At 50.0% G+C, this 14,552-nt stretch overlaps 1 protein-coding gene and 2 long non-coding RNA genes across 44 annotated transcripts in view; 1 reads left to right on the forward strand and 2 right to left on the reverse strand.

Annotated features, from left to right (window-relative positions):
- The window catches only part of RANBP3 (RAN binding protein 3), a 63,030-nt gene extending 51,275 nt beyond the window's left edge, over window positions 1–11,755 (reverse strand). For all 42 annotated transcript variants that reach the window (XR_013409582.1, XR_013409581.1, XR_013409580.1 and 39 more), the window contains exon 1: window positions 11,717–11,755. Coding sequence is in view for 9 of the 42 variants with exons in the window: in XM_015122598.3 (XP_014978084.1) it covers window positions 11,717–11,738 (22 nt within the window). In the remaining 33 variants the exon portion in view is untranslated. The remainder of the gene's footprint in view (window positions 1–11,716) is intronic.
- On the forward strand, window positions 2,604–4,913 carry LOC144337024 (uncharacterized). Its single transcript, XR_013409617.1, has 2 exons — window positions 2,604–3,846; window positions 4,354–4,913. It is a non-coding gene; the product is annotated as an uncharacterized LOC144337024 (long non-coding RNA).
- Window positions 11,756–12,045: 290 nt separating the features above from the next.
- On the reverse strand, window positions 12,046–14,273 carry LOC144337007 (uncharacterized). The gene is made up of 2 exons (XR_013409598.1): window positions 13,854–14,273; window positions 12,046–12,855 (listed from the first exon to the last, which is right to left on the reverse strand). It is a non-coding gene; the product is annotated as an uncharacterized LOC144337007 (long non-coding RNA).
- Window positions 14,274–14,552: the final 279 nt, after the last annotated feature.

Raw genomic sequence — 14,552 nt, forward strand, 5'->3', positions numbered from 1 at the left:
GGTCAGGTGACCACCTGCCTTGGCCAACACAGTGTGTGATTACCCCATGGCTGATCCCTCCTTTAAGGCTGTCGAGACAACAATATCAAAGACACATTCCAAGGCACACACTCAATGGCGACACAAGCTGCATTCTGTCTTCGTCTGTCAAATGTTCCACCCGGGAATGCTTTGCGTAATGTATTCAGAATCTAAGCTGACAACATGCACACCCTCGCCTCCGCCTCTCTCCTCTTCCATATAAACTTTCTTTCCTCACTGCTACAGAGAATAATTTACAAAGAAGCAAGGGCAGCCCTGCCTTGCAGTAAGCTTTGCCTCCCCACCGGCCCATGGCTGCCTCCAGCCTGTCGTGGAGGATCTCCCACTAAAACTAAATAGAAGAAACTACATAGGCCTGGGAAAACACATATAGGAGAGAATATGGAATATCTTTGCTTTTTCTGTTTATTCCCCTCCTGACTGATGACTCCAACACCTGCCAAGAAACTGCCCTCATCTAGAAAGCGACTTAGAACTCCTGACCAAACTGTCAGCAAGGTACTTGTATAAAATTAGCTTTAATCCTGGGCTGATATGTCTTAATCTTCTTACCTGTGAAAAAAATATGGAAAGCATCTCGCCAACACAAATAACAGTCTATTAAAATGTGGAAGCTCCTGTAATCTGGTGACACGATCACAACCCTTCAAGTCATTTATATTTTTCAGAAATTATTATAAACAGTTCTGTGCCACAGCACAAAGGTAAATCTGTCACTGACGTGTCAGCTCTGTCCTCCGACTACTGCTCTGGTGAGGAATGGAGCTGATCTCAAACATGCAGTTGCTGGGTGATGCCTCTGTGGGTCTGTGTATAACATGCTCAGGGTTCTCCAGCCCAGCTAGTGGAAGGTGGTGGGACCCTGGATGACTCAATTCTTTTCTCAATACTCCAATATATTTCTGTAACTTTCAACTGGTCTCATGGAGATTATGGGGACACACTTTTTGGAGCTGATGATATCTTACATTTTATGTACTTCTTTTTGGAATGCTCATCTTCTTGGCATTACCTTCAACTACCAAACTCCAAGCCAATCTCCACCACTCTAATCTCACCACCAGATACTTACACTTTCAACAAGCATTGCAGGGGCAACAGGCATTTGTTAAAAGGCCTTTACTGGACTCCAGGTAGGTACTTTACATATCTAGTCTCATTTATCATAGCCACATCCCCAAGACATCCTCCTCATATCCCACTCCACCCCATGAGGGCCAAGCCACATTCTGCCTTCTTTATTTCTACCTTTATCAGCCCTGCAGCCAAACCCTTCTAAGCCTCCACTCCTGCCCCACCCAGACGGTAAGCCCCTGGGGGCAGAACTTGTACTTCTGAACAGAAACTCCATAAAGTTATACAAAGTCAGCAACTCTGCCTACAACTGTATGGATGGCTGGGCACAGTGGCTCATGCCTGTAATCCCAGCATGTTGGAAGGCTGAGGCATGTGGATCACTTGAGGAAAACAGTTTGAGACCAGTCTGGGAAACATGGTGAAATCCTGTCTCTACCAATTTACAAAAATTAGCTGGGCCTGGTGGGATATGTAATCCCAGCTACTCGGGAGGCTGAGACCCAAGCATCACTTGAACCCGGGAGGTGGAGGTTGCAGTGAGCCGAGACCACCACGGCCCTCCAGCCTGGGTGACAGAGTGAGACTCTGTCTCCAAAAAAAAAAAAAAAAAAAGCAAAAAAAAACAAAACACTGTATGGAGAGATGGAGGATCCAGCTTTGACGGCACTTTTCTGTTCTGCCACTCCGCCACTAGGTGGTGTGACACCAACACAGCTGAGGCAACGCAAGTGGCTGAAGACTCGGGGAAAGTTCCAGTAGAGACAACAGAAATCCCCTCTCTACACAGAAGCTTACCAGAAGCAAAGCCAAGAACTACAGAATTTATGCTGAGGCAGCAGAGCAAAACTGATGATACTGGAGAGCGCGGGCTCCAGTCTTTGTGTGCGTTCAAACCTGCCCTGGACACTTGTGGTTGGGATCCCAGACCAGACAATGTACCTCGGGCACAATATCTTCATTTGCATATAAGGGCTGTTATTTCATCCCAGGCAGCTTCGGCAAGGATGAAATGAAATGATGCACACGCCGTGTTTGGGGAAGTGGCTGGCACACAGGATGATTCCCCACTGGCACTGGTAGCATTATTATGCTTAGAAGATTGCAAACACATCGATGCCACCTTAAAGCATGGGCCTTGGATTCAAGGACAGCTGCCAGCGCCCGGCAATGACAAATGCGTCAGAGTCTGACCCCTTTTAAGGGGTGGAATGGTTGGATCCAAGAGCTGCCTGGACACCTGGGACACTCAAGGCAAACGCTCAGGTGCTCAGTATGCCTGAGCCCTTCTAAGGTCACAGGAAATGGATGGGATCTGAAGGCAGGCTGAGCCGAGCGGCCAAGCCTTGCTCTCACCAGCAGGATCTACCAAGCGCAGACTTGTGCTAAGTGCCGAGCTTGGCACTGGAAACAGGAAAGAAATGGCAGACAAGGCCGCAGCTCTCTACTGGGAAAGAGAAAACAAACAAGTACCCGCTGTGTGCAGAGATAACTGGGTAATTCTGGAGCTGGGTGCTGCACAGAAAATACCGCAGGAGGGTGGAAGAGAGTGAGTGAATGGGGAAGGCCTCGCTGAAGCTCACACATGAAGGGTGAGCAGGTATGAGCCAGGTGAAGGCAAGAGATCCCAGGCAGAGCAGACCCCAAGTCAAAGGTTCTAAGGAAAGGAAGAGCCTGGAGGCCCTTGCTGGCCATGCTGAGGAATCTGGATTTATCCAGTGTAAAGGCTGGGGCCCAGGCCCTGAACTCTCAGGACCCAGTGGCCATCACCATGAATGCTGCAAAACATCCTCTCTCCTCCAAGCAGAGGGTAACCGCCTGTTTTCTCACCCTCTCCCCCAGAGAAAGGCAAGTTCTCAAGGACCGTTTTCCACTCACGCTCTGCTCTCACAGATGCAACGCGGGAATTAATTCTGGGTAAACAAGTTCCCAAAATTCTCTGTGGCAAACCTGGGGGAGTTTAATTTAGCAAAGGCATTTTAAACTTACTGCAAAAGGCAAGGCCTGCCTTCTAAACATGTGTATGGAGTAACTACTACTGTCTCTAGAATTTCCTCCCTTTCTTTGAACACCATAAACAGCGACAGTGAAACGCAGTGCCCTACGCCGCTCAGTTTTCAGGGAAGAACGAGTGCCCATTACCTCGAGTTTACTGACTCACCAGGAAGGACAAGCATGAATTCCTAGACTCCACGGCTGGTGACAGGTGCCCTGGCCCTAGCCAGCCCTACCTGCTTCCATGTCCTCGGGCTTCAGCCCCTGTGAAATGGTGCAGCCAGGACTCAGGGCATCCCTGAAGGTTCTTTCCAGCCCTGACATCCTGTCAGGTCCTCACCCTGGACCAGAGGCAGTGTTAAAGGTCAAGGAAAAGACTGTCCTTCCTCAAGAAGGATACGATGTCCACTGAGGCCTACTTAGCCGCCAAAAGGCCAGAATGGAAAAAGAAGGTTGGGAGGAGGGGCCTTAAACTCTAGCTGGCAATTAATTTATTCCTGGGTAGGTTCCCTTGATCCTGTGGACCAGTGGTTCTCACCCAGGAATAACTTCATCTCCCTGGGGACACTGGTCAAAGTCTGGAGACATCGTAGTTGTCATGTTTGTGGGGGTGGGGAGGAAACTGTTACAGATATCTAGTGGATGGAGACCAAAGATGCTGACCAACATCCTAGGAGGCTCAGAACAGTGCCCTGCCACCAAATGACCCAGGCCCAAATGTCAACTGAGCTGAGGGTAAGACACCTTGCATTAATCTTGGGCAAAAAAATTGAGCTGTATCTCTAACTCACATTATACACCAAAATAAATCCCCAATAGATTAGATGGCACAAACCAGGGTGACCCCTCACCCCAGCTTCTGGGATTCATCTCCTCTCTCCCTCCCCACTCAGACTGTGGCTTTAAATGTGTACAGGCTGCTAGGACCTCAGTAGGTTAGATAACTATGGAGCACAAAGTCTCTTGGGTGTCAGTGAAATCCTATAACCCAATGTTCTCAAGTGGGGGCAATTCTGCCACTAAGGGGACACTGGACCAGTGTCTGGAGACCTTTTATCTTCTCATGACTGGGAGCGGATGGGTGGGATGATTGGGTGCTATCGCATCACATGAGTAGAGACTAGAGGGGCTGCCCAACATCCTCCAATGCACAAGATGGCCACCACCAGCCCCAGTGTAAAGAATACTGAGGTGGAAAAACCCTGGTATAACTAACTCACAGGGTGCTTTCTCTCTACGCAGGCATCCAATTAGGAGAATCACAGCTGGCAGTAACTGACATGTACCTCCACATTCCAGCAGGTCAATTACCAGAAGTATATTCTCTCTCATACCACAATCCTCAGACTTGCGTATCATCGTTCCCATTTTACAGATGCAGGAGCTAAGGTCAGACAACTTGCCCATGGTTCTAGGGCAGAAGGCAAGACACAAACCAACGACAGCCAATCCAGGTGCTTCCAACCATGCCACAAGTTGCCAACAGGAACCTGCTGGTCAGCCCCGGGTTAGAATTCTCCCGATGTTGGCGAGGCAGCGGAGAAACCCATACTGTGCACTGTGGCTCTGGTAGCACATGGCAGTGGTTCTGAAATTTCCTGGTCTTGGGATCCCTTTCCACGCTTGTCAATGACCGAACATCTCCAAGAGCTTTTGGAAATGTGGGATGTAACTACTACTATTGATGCCGTATTAGAAATCAAACCTAAGATAATTTCAAAATATTTAAGATTATAATAAATTCCAGAAAGGTTTAGCTAAATAATACATTTTTATGAAAAATAAATATTTTTTAAAAATCAGTGAGAAAAGTGGCATTATTTTACATTTTGACAAATCTCTTTAACGTCTGGCTTAATAGAAGATAGCTGAATTCTCTCTCTCTCTCTTTTTTATTAAAGAAGGGGACCTTGTTATGTTGCCCAGGCTGGCTTTGAACTCCTGGGCTCAAGAGATCCTCCTGCCTCAGCCTTCCGAGTAGCTGGGACGGCAGGTGTGTGCCACTGTGCCTAGCCTGAATTCTCTTATCTGCTTCTGCAGTTCATCTGTTGCTATATCACACATCCAATAACCTCTGGAAAAAAACTCCACTGTCCATTTTCAAGTGAATGAGAGTGGAAAAAAAGGACAGATAATGTCTTTGTGTCGTTATGAAATAGTTTTGAACTTGCAGTCCCCTTGAAAAGATCTTGGGGGCTGCAGGGCCCCAGACCATCTCTGAGAACCACTGCCATGTGCTCTCCGAGTTCTAGCATTCCAAGGACACTAAATCCTGAATTAATTACAGACCATGAGGTGCTTTATGCTAAGGTTCTAGCTAACGAGCACTCTAAGTGAAGAGGATGCAGAGTCTAGGAGTCTGTATAACAGGGCTGAAACCCAAATACCAACCAAGGTCACAGGCACAGGAATAGAAGGAAGTGGGCCAGGCCCCAAGCAACATGGCGGGGACCACAGTATCCAATCTAATCTATCCACAGGCGCAGCTGTGTCTTAGCGCTGACAAATCACCGCTGTGTAAGAACGCAGGCCAAGGGTGGTTGCTGTTTTCTGAGAAATCAGAAATATGATTTTCTCCCCCTCTGAAATCTCAGAATTTTAAGTGTTGGCTCCTAATTACAAACAAAAACCTAAATGGGCCAAACGAAATATGTCTGCTTGCCCTTCAAGCAAGTTTGCAACTTCTGCCTGTGGTTTTCAACTCTGGCTTCACATTGTTAAACATCTGTGGAGCTCTTTAAAACCACAGACACCCTAGAACTACTGGAACTATTTCCAATGGTGCAGCCCAGGCAGCAGTTTTGATTTTCCCTGACAACCTCCTTAAACAAGCGTGAAGCCCATCCGGGGCTGAGATCCACAGCTAGTGCTGTGTGGCAGCTCTAAGTGCCAAGACTACCAAGGAGGAAGCAAACTGTGGACATGTGGAAGGTGGTGGTGAGGAGCTTTACCCGGAAGTCCCAGGCCACGTTATTCTCTACTGCGTAGGGGAGAGTCAAAGAGAACACCACTCCACCAGACCCCTTAAAACAGAAAACACCACCACTAGACCCTGAATAGATAATGATGCAAGCCCAGCTGCCTCACGATTGCTTCATAGTACCATGGAGAGCTACCAAATGCCTGGCCAAGCCAATACCAGCCATCTCCGCAGTGCTGTGGTTCTCTGTTAAGTCTTCACAAATGGCACTCTCTTCTCAGAGTCCCCAAATGCATCTCAACTTTCCTCAAATGGCCCTCATCTCCCACTACACTCAGGCCTATTCACTGTCTGAACTCACTTAGGAGGTCAGAATTCAACCCCCCTTCTCCACCCCAAACTCCTCCAAATGCCACTCGAAGCTCACCCCATTCCTGTTGCCTCTGCTCACTCCAACCACCTCAGAGGAGGAGCACACACCAGACCCAGGTTGACTCTAACACCTAATGAATGCACGAGGGTGCCGGGAAAATCCCATTTTCTGGTAAATGGAAAGGCAGCCTGAAGACTTGTTTGAAACGTTTTGCAGAAGTGCAGTGAGGGCTTTCCTGTCTATACGCAGGATCCTGGGCAAAATGGAAAGTCTCTTCAAAGTGTGTAAAAGATTTTGCAGTGTGGACACCCCTCAGGTACCATCAGGCCCCTTCTGCTACAGATACAGGAGGCACAGTGGAGGTGAAAACACACATTCTGCTCTCAGCAAAAATCCCAGAATTAGTTTTTTATCACAGATTCATGAGAAATTTTCCAAAAGTTGTTTAGGATAGGTTCCAACTATTTCAGTTCTAGCTAACCAATACAAATTCAGTTGCAACTCATCCTCTCAGGGGCTAAGTTTTAAGTCAACAAGGTACAAACTGAGAGAAGCCAAACCATCCTCAAAAATCTCTCAACTCTATACCTGGTCAGGCTTTTAAATCAGTGGTTCTCAACTGAAAGCAATTCTGCCCCCCCGGGGGACACTGGTGATGTCTGGAGACACTTCCGTTGTCATGACTGGTAGGGGTGAGGAGGGGGATATGCCATTAGCATTTGGTGGGGTAGAGGCCAGGGATCCTGACTAAGATCCTACAGTGCACAGGGCAGTCGCCCACAACAGAGAAATGCCTGGCCCCAGATGTCTGTAGTGCTGAGGCTGGGATCCCTGGGATCACTAAGTGACAGGCAGGACAGAACTTAGGAGGACCCAGAGCCCAGGCCCTGCTGGTCTCCTGCCAGGGGCTCAGTCCAGGGCCAACTCTGAGTGGGGCAGGTTCACCCACACAATGGAGACTTTGTTGAGCCCTTAAGCTAAATGTGTCTAGAGCAGAGTGCACTGTAGTAAAAACAGCAACCTGAGTGTTTATTACCATGAGCAGAGATTGGTGCTAAATACTGGATTTGCATTAATTCCTTCAGTGCTCACAGCAACCACGAGGTGGGTATGGTTATCATTATTCCCATTTTATTGGTGTGGAAACGGGGGTTCAAAGAGGTTAAGAAATTTGCCCCAAATGACTCAGAGTGGACAGTAGAGTTAAAACACAGACCCAGTTCTCTATAAGGACCGAAGCCTGCGTCCCCACCATCAATACCAGTGAGTCTCTCATCTGGGGGCGATTCTGCAACCTCCCCACCCCCACTCCCCAGGGATGTCAGGAGACTTTTTCTGTTGTCATGATGACCCCGGGAGTGAGGGGAGGTGTGTGCTACTGGCATCTAGTGAGTAGGTTCAAGGATGCTACTGTGCTGCTAAACCTACAATGCACAGGACAGCCCCCCTCCCGCCAACAGAGAACGATCAAAATGTCAGCTGCACCACACAAAGGTGAGAGCCCTGCTTCACACCGTCTCCCGGGTTTCCACCACACATAGTCCACAGGCCAACAGGGCCTTTCATGTCAGGATCTAGAATCCAAGATTCCCTGGAGTTCAAATGTGCTTTGCTCATCCTCTTCCCAGTCTTCTTTACCTTTGCCAGGGACAAAACTCTGCTTTCAAATCCTGATGCTGCCTACAATGCAGAATAACCCCAGAGACAGGATAAGTAATGAGTCTGGAAGGTATCAATGGGGAAATGCCAAGCAGGGGAGACTTATCCCTGGATGCAAGGGTGACACATGCACACACACTCTCTGAGAGGAAAAGCACTCAGGTGGACTTTAAAAGTCACAAACCACAGGAAGGGCTGTGAGAGTTGTTGTCACCATCCATGAGGCGATCACCATAGTGACGAGATCCAACAAGATGCTTTACACAACAGAAAACATTTCGTCATATACAAGCAGAGGACATCTACCCTCTACTACTCAAACCAGAGGGTCTCAACCCTGGCTACGCATGAGAATTACCTGTGCTGCCACCTACACAGAGGCCCAGGGCCCATCCAACACCACAGAGAATCGGAATCTGCAGGGCGTGGGGACTGAGCATCTGTGGCTTCAGGAAAGCTCCCCAGGTGATACTGATGCCCAGCCGTGTGGACAGCCGCTGCTTAGCCTGACACAGAGGTGGGACTGGCCCAGAGAAAAAAGACGGCAAATGGATGGAGGAGGGACATGGTGTGAGGGTGGAGCAACTTAAGATCTCAGTCTGGAAAGACAGAAGCCAAGAGGGCATTTGACTAGAGCTTAAACAGCAAGAGCAAACACATGACCATGGGGCAGTCCCTAAAACTTCAAAAGGCGCAGGCAAGGAGGCCCCACTTTACACAGTGAATACGAAATTAAACATCCTGGCAGGCTGTACAAGCCAAAACCAGAAATGGAGTGTTCAAGAAACACCATGACTGATTAAAGGACTGCAGGAATATGTGAGGCACAAAGTCCACCAAGGTTTGATTTCCTCAAGACAGCGATCCTTGAACTAGTGTCAGGGATAACGTGCTAGGTGAGTGTGGCATTTACTAGGGAAAAAAAGTGAAGTTCAAAACATTCCATTTCTCTCTTTGGCCCTTACCAGTTCAACTATGCCATTTACAACCAACAGCTCACGTGTACCGCATATGCTAGAAAGAGTATCCCCTGGAAAAGGGCAATCCATAATTTTCCCTTTGTGCTCAAATGTATTCCTCACAACAGGGTCCTCACTGGTGAATTCATTCATTCATTCATTCATTCATTCAACCAATATTTCTTGTATACCTACTCTGTGCCAGGCACCGTTCTAGATGCAAGGGGGTAATCAGTGATCATGACATAAAAATCCCTGACCTCATGGAGCGTACACGAGGCAAACATGCAAGTAACATCTAGCATGCTGGATTGTAAGAGCTGTACAGGAAAATCAAGCTAGGTGAACGGAATAGAGAACGTGGATATAATTTGAAATAGGTGGCCAGAGAAGCTCTCATTAATAAAGTAACATATGAGTAAAAACCAGAAGAAGTGAGCCACGGGGGTATCTGGGGGAAAACTGTTTCAGTTAGAGGAATCAGTAGGAGAAAAGGCTAAAAGCGGGGAGTGTATGGAACATTCAAGGAAAACTGAAAAAGCTAGAGTAGTTAGCACAGAGCAAGTCAGCGGAGAGTGGTGAGAGAGAAGGACAGGGAGGCACTGGGGCCCACTATGGGTTGAGAAGTTTTCAGTAGGGTAAGGGTGGAGGGAACAGGGGCCCAAGCATTGACAGTCTTGGTGGGGAGAAGTGGTGGTCCCCCTTTGGAAATAATTTTAAGGTAGAAATGACAGAATTTGCTGTGGAGTATGAGAAAGAGGGAAACCAGGGATGACTCCAAGGTTTGGGGCCTGAGGAATTCAAAGAATGGATCTGCCTAACTACAATGGGTGAAAGACCATGGGATGGGTGGGTGTGGTGGAGATAAGGATTTTTGTTTTGGAAATGCTCCAGACAAGCCTATGACACATCCAAATGGAGATGTCCAAATGTGATGCTGGACATGAGTCCTGAGTTCAAGAAACTATATGGGCTCAGGATGTAAATACATAAAATATGTCATATTGATTCCCACTTACCCATTCCCTCTGTAACTAGATCTCATGAGTTGGAACGCTGCAACCCTCCACGGGCTCCTTTATCTTAAAAAAAGAGATGTAGCAGCTGGGCGCAGTGGCTCACGCCTGTAATTCCAGCACTTTGGGAGGCTGAGGCGGGTGGATCACGAGGTCAGGAGATCAAGACCATCCTGGCCAACATGGTGAAATCCCGTCTCTACTAAAAATACAAAAATTAGCTGGATGTGGTAGCGCGCGCCTGTAATCCCAGATACTCGGGAGGCTGAGGCAGGAGAATCGCTTGAACCCGGGAAGCGGAGATTGCAGTGAGCCGAGATCACATCACTGCACAGCCTGGCAACAGAGCGAGACTCCGTCTCAAAAAATAAAATAGAATAAAATGGCCAAGAATCAGGGAGCCCACCTGTGCTGCTTCCTGTACAGATGCCCAGCGCCCGCCCAACACCACACAGAATCAGAATCTTTAAAAGTCCGAGACCCCGTGGTCTGGCATCTGAAGCCAGGCCACCTTGGTTCACATCCCTGCTCCTTCCCAGCTGTGTGACATGCCTTGGATAAGCGACGTAACCAGGCTGACTTAGTTTCCTCATCAAGTGAATGGGGCTAACAGTATCTATACCTCCTCCCAGGGAAAACAGTATGTCAGGACTTTGCACCTTAACTGGTACTACCCTAAATGCTCCACAAGACCGAGCACTTCCTATCATAATTCATTCATTAGTGCAATTCGGGATGGAAAACTCTCCAGCTACAGGGAGCACCGGATGAGGGAATCAGGGCCAGACAGGTAGAGAGATTGCCTGCATTTGTGCAACTAGAAGAAGGGGGAGCTAAAAATAGGCCTCAGAAGTCCTGAAGCTACAGCCATGGCAACACGACTGTGGATGGAAGCAGACATCAGCCTTACGGTGCCTTCTCGGGGGATCTGGAAGTGTAACCTTGTCAAAAACACTCAGGTGGGCTGTCAGCGCTCCACAGAGGAGGGATTCGCACGGTCTCTGTCTGGAAGCGCAGCAAAAAGGACCAAAAAGCAGCCAGGGCTTTCGGCGGCCCAGATCCTGCGGCGGGGCCTAAATGAGGGGGAGACGAGGCGCCCCGAAGGATCCGGGGGGAACTGGCGGGAAGTGGGGGCCGAAGTTCGGGGCGGGGACGCGGTGAAAACGGCCTGGGCTTCCTCCGGCCGCGGTGTGCGGCTGGTCCGCGGAGGACGAGGGCCTCACGGGCTCAGGAGATAGGCAGCCAGGCCGGGGAAGGGGAGACGTCGGGTGGCGGAGGACGAGGGGGCGGGGAGGGAGCGTGGCGCGCTCCGGGCCACGACCAGGCCCCAAGGTCTATTTACATCTGTGGCCGAAGCACTGGGGCCGCTACTCCCGCCCCCTTCAGCCCCGAGCTTGGCTGCGACGCAGAGGGCCCTTAGGGCTGCGATCTCGACGGCCTCCCGGCTCCTCTAGCCAAACGGCTGCAGGAGCCGAGGCTGCCGGGAGTGATGGGCCGGGCCGGTGAGCCCGACCTGAGGGGAGGCAATAGGGGGCGGCTGCAGGGCCCGCCAGGGTGCTAGCCTGAAGCGGACGAAACCCTTGCACTCTGCGGTGTTCCCCCCACAGGCTTGTGGCCTCTGGTCCTCCCGCTGCCCGTTCCCCGGCCGCCAGCCGGTCCCCGACGGCGCCTCCCCTACCTTCGTTCGCCAGGTCCGCCATTTTACTTCCTTAAGCCCTCCCACAAGGCCCCGCGCCGGCCCAGGCTCGCCTGCTTTCTGCCAGAAACTCCCGCGCGTGCGCACTTAACAAGCCTACTCCCTGTGAGGCGGCCAGCTCGCGCCTGCGCGCTGAGCGCCGCGCGGAGGCGAGCTTCAGATCGCCTGCCGGGCCAAGCCGCCTGCCCTGCGGAGCCGCGCTCCCAACACACGCCTGCGCACGAGCCGTCTCCCGCCTCCTTTTCCCGCCGACTGAGGGGGCGGGGACAGGGCCGGGAAGGGCGCATGCGCAGTGGCAGCGACGAAAGTTTAGTGAGGCGGCGCCGCGCGGCGCGAGGCGGGTCTTGAGGCTCTCGTTTTTCCCGCTCGTTTTCCGGGGATCCCCCGCGGTGGGACAGTGAGCAGTTCAGGACGCCTCAGCCGAGGTCTTCCTCCAGGTAAACCCCCGGGCCTGCGGCGGCTTCCCACACGCGCGGGCGGGAGACGCGTTACCTCCTGCCTCAGTTTACCCGCCTTAGGAGCCGTTACCTTCAGCAAACCCTTTCCTGAAACCACGGGGGAAGTGGCGAGAGGGCGCGGGGTGCTTGGGATTGGGGGGAATCAGAGCTCATCGGCGAGGGCGGGGGTCGTGGTCAGGCGCGAGGAGGGAGCGCAGCCCTGGGACGCAGGTGCTGGCGGGGGGCAGGGGGGACCCGGCGCGTGGAACTCGACCCCTCGGAGCCACGAGAATCAACTTCACAAGCTCATGGGAGGGTGTTGGACCCCGCGCGCCTCCAGGTTCCCCATCTGGAAAATGGGACCATCAGCCTCACTCGCAAGGCTCATGGGAGGGTCCCGGACACCCTGGAGTTGTTTTCTACTCACCTGCTATGAATCTGTCAGCAAATCCTTCGGACCTGGCCTTGCCTCCAAAATACAGCCCAGATCCACGCTTTCTCCCCAGCCAGGCTGTCACCACCCTAGGCCACATCGTCCCTATCTGTCTCATGGAAGACTTGGACAGTCTCATGGAAGACTTGGACTTTGCTGCATTCTTTGGAAGCCCCAGGCTCTGTTCTGCCCATGGCCGCAGGCTGAGGAGTCTTTTAAAAATGTAACCAGCCTGATGCGGTAGCTCACCCCTGTAATCCCAGAACTGTGGGAGGCCAAGGTGGGAGGATCTCTTGAGCTCAGTTCAAACCCAGCCTAGAAAACAGAGCAAGACCCCATCTCTACAAAAACACAAAAATTACCCGGGTGTGGTGGTGCAGGCCAGCTACTCGGGAGGCTGAGGCAGGAGGATCACATGAGCCCAGGAGGTTGAGGCTGCAGTGAGCTATGACAACAGTGCCACTGCCACCATCCTAGGGACAGAGCAAGAACCCCCCCATATATATAGATATAAATACTTTGTTTTTATCTACATACATATATACACACACAGATATATACATACATATGTGTGTATATATTTGTGTGTGTGTGTGTATATATATATACACACATAGACTGAAAACAGAAATATCAAGGCCACTCAGTGCTTCCAGAGGGCTCTCAGCTGAACTTGGAATATCCTAAACCTTTTATTCAGGCTTATGAAGTCCCCTGAACTTGGCTCCCACGCCCCACTTTGTTTCCCCTTGCTCATTGCTGTTCAGCCATGTGGGTCTTTCCGTCCTTGGAGCACAAGCTCATTCCAGCCTAAGGGCCTTTGTACTTGCTGATTTCTCTGCCTGGGACCTTGTATTTCAGGTCTTACCTAGGTTTGAGTCCCAGCTCTGTACCTTTTTGAGTATGATCTAAAAGAGAGTGAGGAGTACTACAATCTGTGGTCCAGATATAGCCTATGAACTAAAAATGGTTCCTCCCTCCCTCCCCTTGTTCCCTCCCTCCTTTTCCTTCCCTTCCCTTTCTTTTATTTATTTTGGAGTCTCTGTTGCCCACGCTGGAGTGCAGTGGTACAATTTTGACTCACTGCAACCTCCGCCTCCCAGGTTCAAGTGATTCTTCTGCCTCAGCCTCCTGAGTAGCTGGGATTACAGCTGTGTGCCGCTATACCCAGCTAATTTTTGTGTTTTTTTATAGAGACAGGGTTTCACCAGGCTGCTCTCGAACTCCTGACCTCAGGTGCTTCACCCACCTTGGCCTCCCAAAGTGCTGGGATTACAGGCATGAGACACCACGCCCTCTGACTTTTTACATTTTTAGCTGGTTGGGAAAAAAAAAATACCAAAAGAAGAATATCTCTTGATGTGAAAATGGTGTGAAATTTACATTTCAGTGTCTGTACATAAAGTTTCATTTGCAAACAGCCATGCTTACTCATTTATATATTATCTCTGGCTACTTTTGAGCTATGACATTAGAGCTATTTACATGGTTGTTATACTTTTCTGAACAGCCAGTGGGATGTGGTAAATATTTAACAACAGCTTCTCTGGAGGAGAATGTATTTGTTAGTATGTATTTATGTGTGTGTATATAGTTTATTGTAAATTTTACTGATTTTTCTATCACTTCCTTAAGACCACAAGACAATTAATAAAACAAATTGAACCCTGATTTGTAGCGTCTGCTGATTTTCTTGGTGTAAATACTTCAGTCATGGCCTATATTAAGTTACTAATGTGATATCACTAATACCAGAGTCTCAGTCTGTTGCCCAGGCAGGAGTGCAGTGGTGTGATCATTACTCACTGCAGCCTCCAATTCCTGCACTCAAGCAACCCACCTGCCTCGGTATCCCAAAGTGGGGGGATTACAGGCGTGAGCCTCTTTGGGAGGCTGAGGCAGGTGGATCACCTGAGATCAGGAGTTCAAGACCATCATGGCCAATGTG

Source organism: Macaca mulatta, chromosome 19, assembly GCF_049350105.2.
Source record: "Macaca mulatta isolate MMU2019108-1 chromosome 19, T2T-MMU8v2.0, whole genome shotgun sequence".
Lineage (NCBI taxonomy): Eukaryota > Metazoa > Chordata > Mammalia > Primates > Cercopithecidae > Macaca > Macaca mulatta.